This window comes from Penaeus chinensis, chromosome 8 (assembly GCF_019202785.1).
Source record: "Penaeus chinensis breed Huanghai No. 1 chromosome 8, ASM1920278v2, whole genome shotgun sequence".
In the NCBI taxonomy this organism is placed as follows: Eukaryota; Metazoa; Arthropoda; class Malacostraca; order Decapoda; family Penaeidae; genus Penaeus; species Penaeus chinensis.
Genome location: NC_061826.1, coordinates 37393938 through 37396657, shown reverse-complemented (window position 1 = coordinate 37396657; position 2720 = coordinate 37393938). Strand labels below are relative to the sequence as shown.

Sequence of the window (2720 nt, the reverse complement as noted above, 5' to 3'; positions counted from 1 at the left end):
GCGCCCCCCTCAGCCTGGCGCAGCGAGACTACCCCAGGCACGACTACTATCAGCACAAGCCCCAGGACTATCCTAGTAAACTTCAAGATTATCCGAGCAAGGGGCAGGACTACCCAACCAAGCCCCAAGACTACCCGGGTAAACCCCAGGACTACCCCAGCAAACCTCAGGACTATCCTGGCAAGCCGCAGGACTACCCAGGCAAACCTCAAGACTACCCGGGGAAGCCGCAGGACTACCCGACCAAACCTCAGGACTACCCTGGCAAGCCCGGGGACTACCCGGCCAAGAATGGCGTGAGCACGCCCGTGTACAAGGCGCAGAGCCGAGAGGTCGTCCCCGCGCAGCGCCAGCAGTCTCCGGGCGTCGCCCTGGGCATGATGAGCTCTCCGGGCGGAGGCGCCGCCCTGCGCGAGCGCGTGGCGTCGCCGCACCGCGTCACGTCGCCGCCAGTCAAGCTGCAGGAGCCGCAGCGCCTGGCCAGCCCGCCCGTCAAGATGGCCGACGCGCGCGCGCAGCACGACTACGGCAAGGTCGACCTGCCCAAGCTCGAGGGCTCTCCCGCGGGCGGCGTGGGCGTGCCGCGCCTCAGCCCCGCGGGCCTCGGCAGCCACTTCGTGCAACAGTACCCGGAGCGCGACACGCCGGCCGCGTCGCAGAGCGGCGGCAGCAGCGCCGCCGTGTGGGAGGGCGGCTACCCCCTCACGCCCGAGAAGTACTCGGTGTCCGGCCCGCCCACCTCCACGTACTCGCCGCTGCCGCTGTCGGCGCTGCACATGCAGTCGTCGCCGTCGCACGGGCAGCGCGTGCAGCACGACCCTCCCGAGAAGGTGCTCGACGCACTCGACCAGAAGAAGGACCTTAGTTACTCCTGCAGCAGCGGCAACAACAACAGCAGCAGCCCGGGCGCGGAGGACGCCGTCGAGGACAAGTACCGGGAGTACCCTGCGGAGAAGGATGAGGGCGGCGACCAGGAGGTGCTGGTCGACGGCTGCGACCTGCAGAAGCTAGCCGAGGTGACCAGCAAGACGGCGCTCACCGTCCTGCCCGACGACGTCGACACCTACAATGAGCTGAACAAGCACCACCTGAACGGGCACCTGAGCGCCCACCTGGACCACCTGGGCCGGCCTGCGGGCCAGCTGACCCCCGAGAGCACCGACTGCGGCTCCCTCAGCAAGAGCTCCTCCGACGGCGACCACATGATGAACCGCAAGCGGCCGCCGACCAAGCTCAAGTCGAAGCGGCGGAACATCCTGTCGTTCCCGCACCATCTCTCCGTAGACGAACTCCGGGTCATCCAGGCAAGTGGGCGGCGCGAGTTCTAGGTTTAAGGGGTTGGGGAGGACCGGAGGCAGGGCGCTGGCTGCCATCTATAAGGTCTCAGTCAATAAACAAGCGTGTGTGTGCCGAGTCATGTTGGTTGCCTTACCAAGCTAGTCGCAGAGCTTACACTTTAGTCAACTAGTCTAGTAGGTTCGGAGTAAATTTACATTCAGCACCAAATTAAGTCACGCTCAAGCTGAGAATAATGCCCCAGTTCTTAGGAGCTAAAATTCAGGCTAACAACTTTGCACTGGAAATGCTTGCGGTGAAGATCGCTCATTCGGCTAACTACCAAGGTCTTGATCCTAAAGCAAGAGAGTTGAAGGCCCCTGTGGCAGAGGGCGTGGCTCTCGTCGTATGACTGTAGGCGCTGGAAGGGTCGCTCTGGCGTATTGAGGGTGAATTTAGATTTATCAGGAATCGGAGCCGGGGATCTCTTCGCCACTTCCGCCAACAGCTAGGCGTCCTCCCTGCTTTACTGGGTTGTCTTAACACTTAATTTGCTTTTAATATGCCCTAAAGATTTGTAAGTCATATGTCAATTCGGTCTCTCTTAAACACATATAATGCTACAAGCCATCTTCCGCTGCGTCTGGCGAAATTGACACCTCCGTACCATGACGTATGTGCCGGATTCTCCATGCTTAGGTCAGAGGTCAAGCGATGGGGGAAAAGGGGTTAAGTTTGTGGAGCGCGGCCACCCGTAATTAGACGGCGATAAACCATTCGCATCATAAGAATCGGGCGAGGAAGAACTCAGTTCACCTCGAAGTAATGAGCCTTGCCGGGACGTCACCAACACACATTTACCGTCGAGTCGATTATACGTATCCATCTTGGTTTATGTTCGGTCGCAAAACCTCCGATCGAGACTTTTTTTCCGCGCTTGGATCACTGACACCTTCATGGGCGCGGAGGAAGTCAGTCGGGCAAAGTCACACCTGCATTAGCTCTGCGGTTGTTCCTCCGCATTAAATCCCACCATTAAGGGCGCTCTCGTGTGTGCTACCCATCTCCTCGATGTGTTACGGCGCCGTTTTAATTAATGGCACTAAGTCCCCGACACCAGGCCATGAGCCCGGCGCAGGGGGCGAGCGGGGGAGGGTGCAAGGGAGACCAGTGCGTCGGCAATGGGGCTTTTCCTGTCACGCGAAACTCATTCCCGGCGGAGGAAATACGAAAGGGATGGGGTAGAGAGGGAACAGATGCAACTCTCACCTGGCGAAACGTACATGGAATTAACAGAAAGGGGAAAATGAGGTGTTTCGTTGCTCTGTATTATAGGGAATGTGATTTCATGGCCGTGGCACTTATGGTGTGTGGCGCAGCGCGGGGTGTTAGGTTTAGGAGATATAAAATTTATGTAGGAGAAGAAGAAGCAGGTCATGACGTTT

At 59.0% G+C, this 2720-nt stretch overlaps 1 protein-coding gene across 2 annotated transcripts in view; it reads left to right on the top strand.

Moving 5' to 3' along the window:
- The first annotated feature begins 226 nt into the window (after positions 1 to 226).
- LOC125027939 (ankyrin repeat and BTB/POZ domain-containing protein 2-like) overlaps positions 227 to 2720 on the top strand; it is a 14256-nt gene continuing 11762 nt past the window's right edge. For both annotated transcript variants that reach the window (XM_047617114.1, XM_047617113.1), the window contains exon 1: positions 227 to 1304. In XM_047617114.1, the coding sequence (XP_047473070.1) occupies positions 378 to 1304 (927 nt within the window). In that variant the 5' untranslated portion in view covers positions 227 to 377. The remainder of the gene's footprint in view (positions 1305 to 2720) is intronic.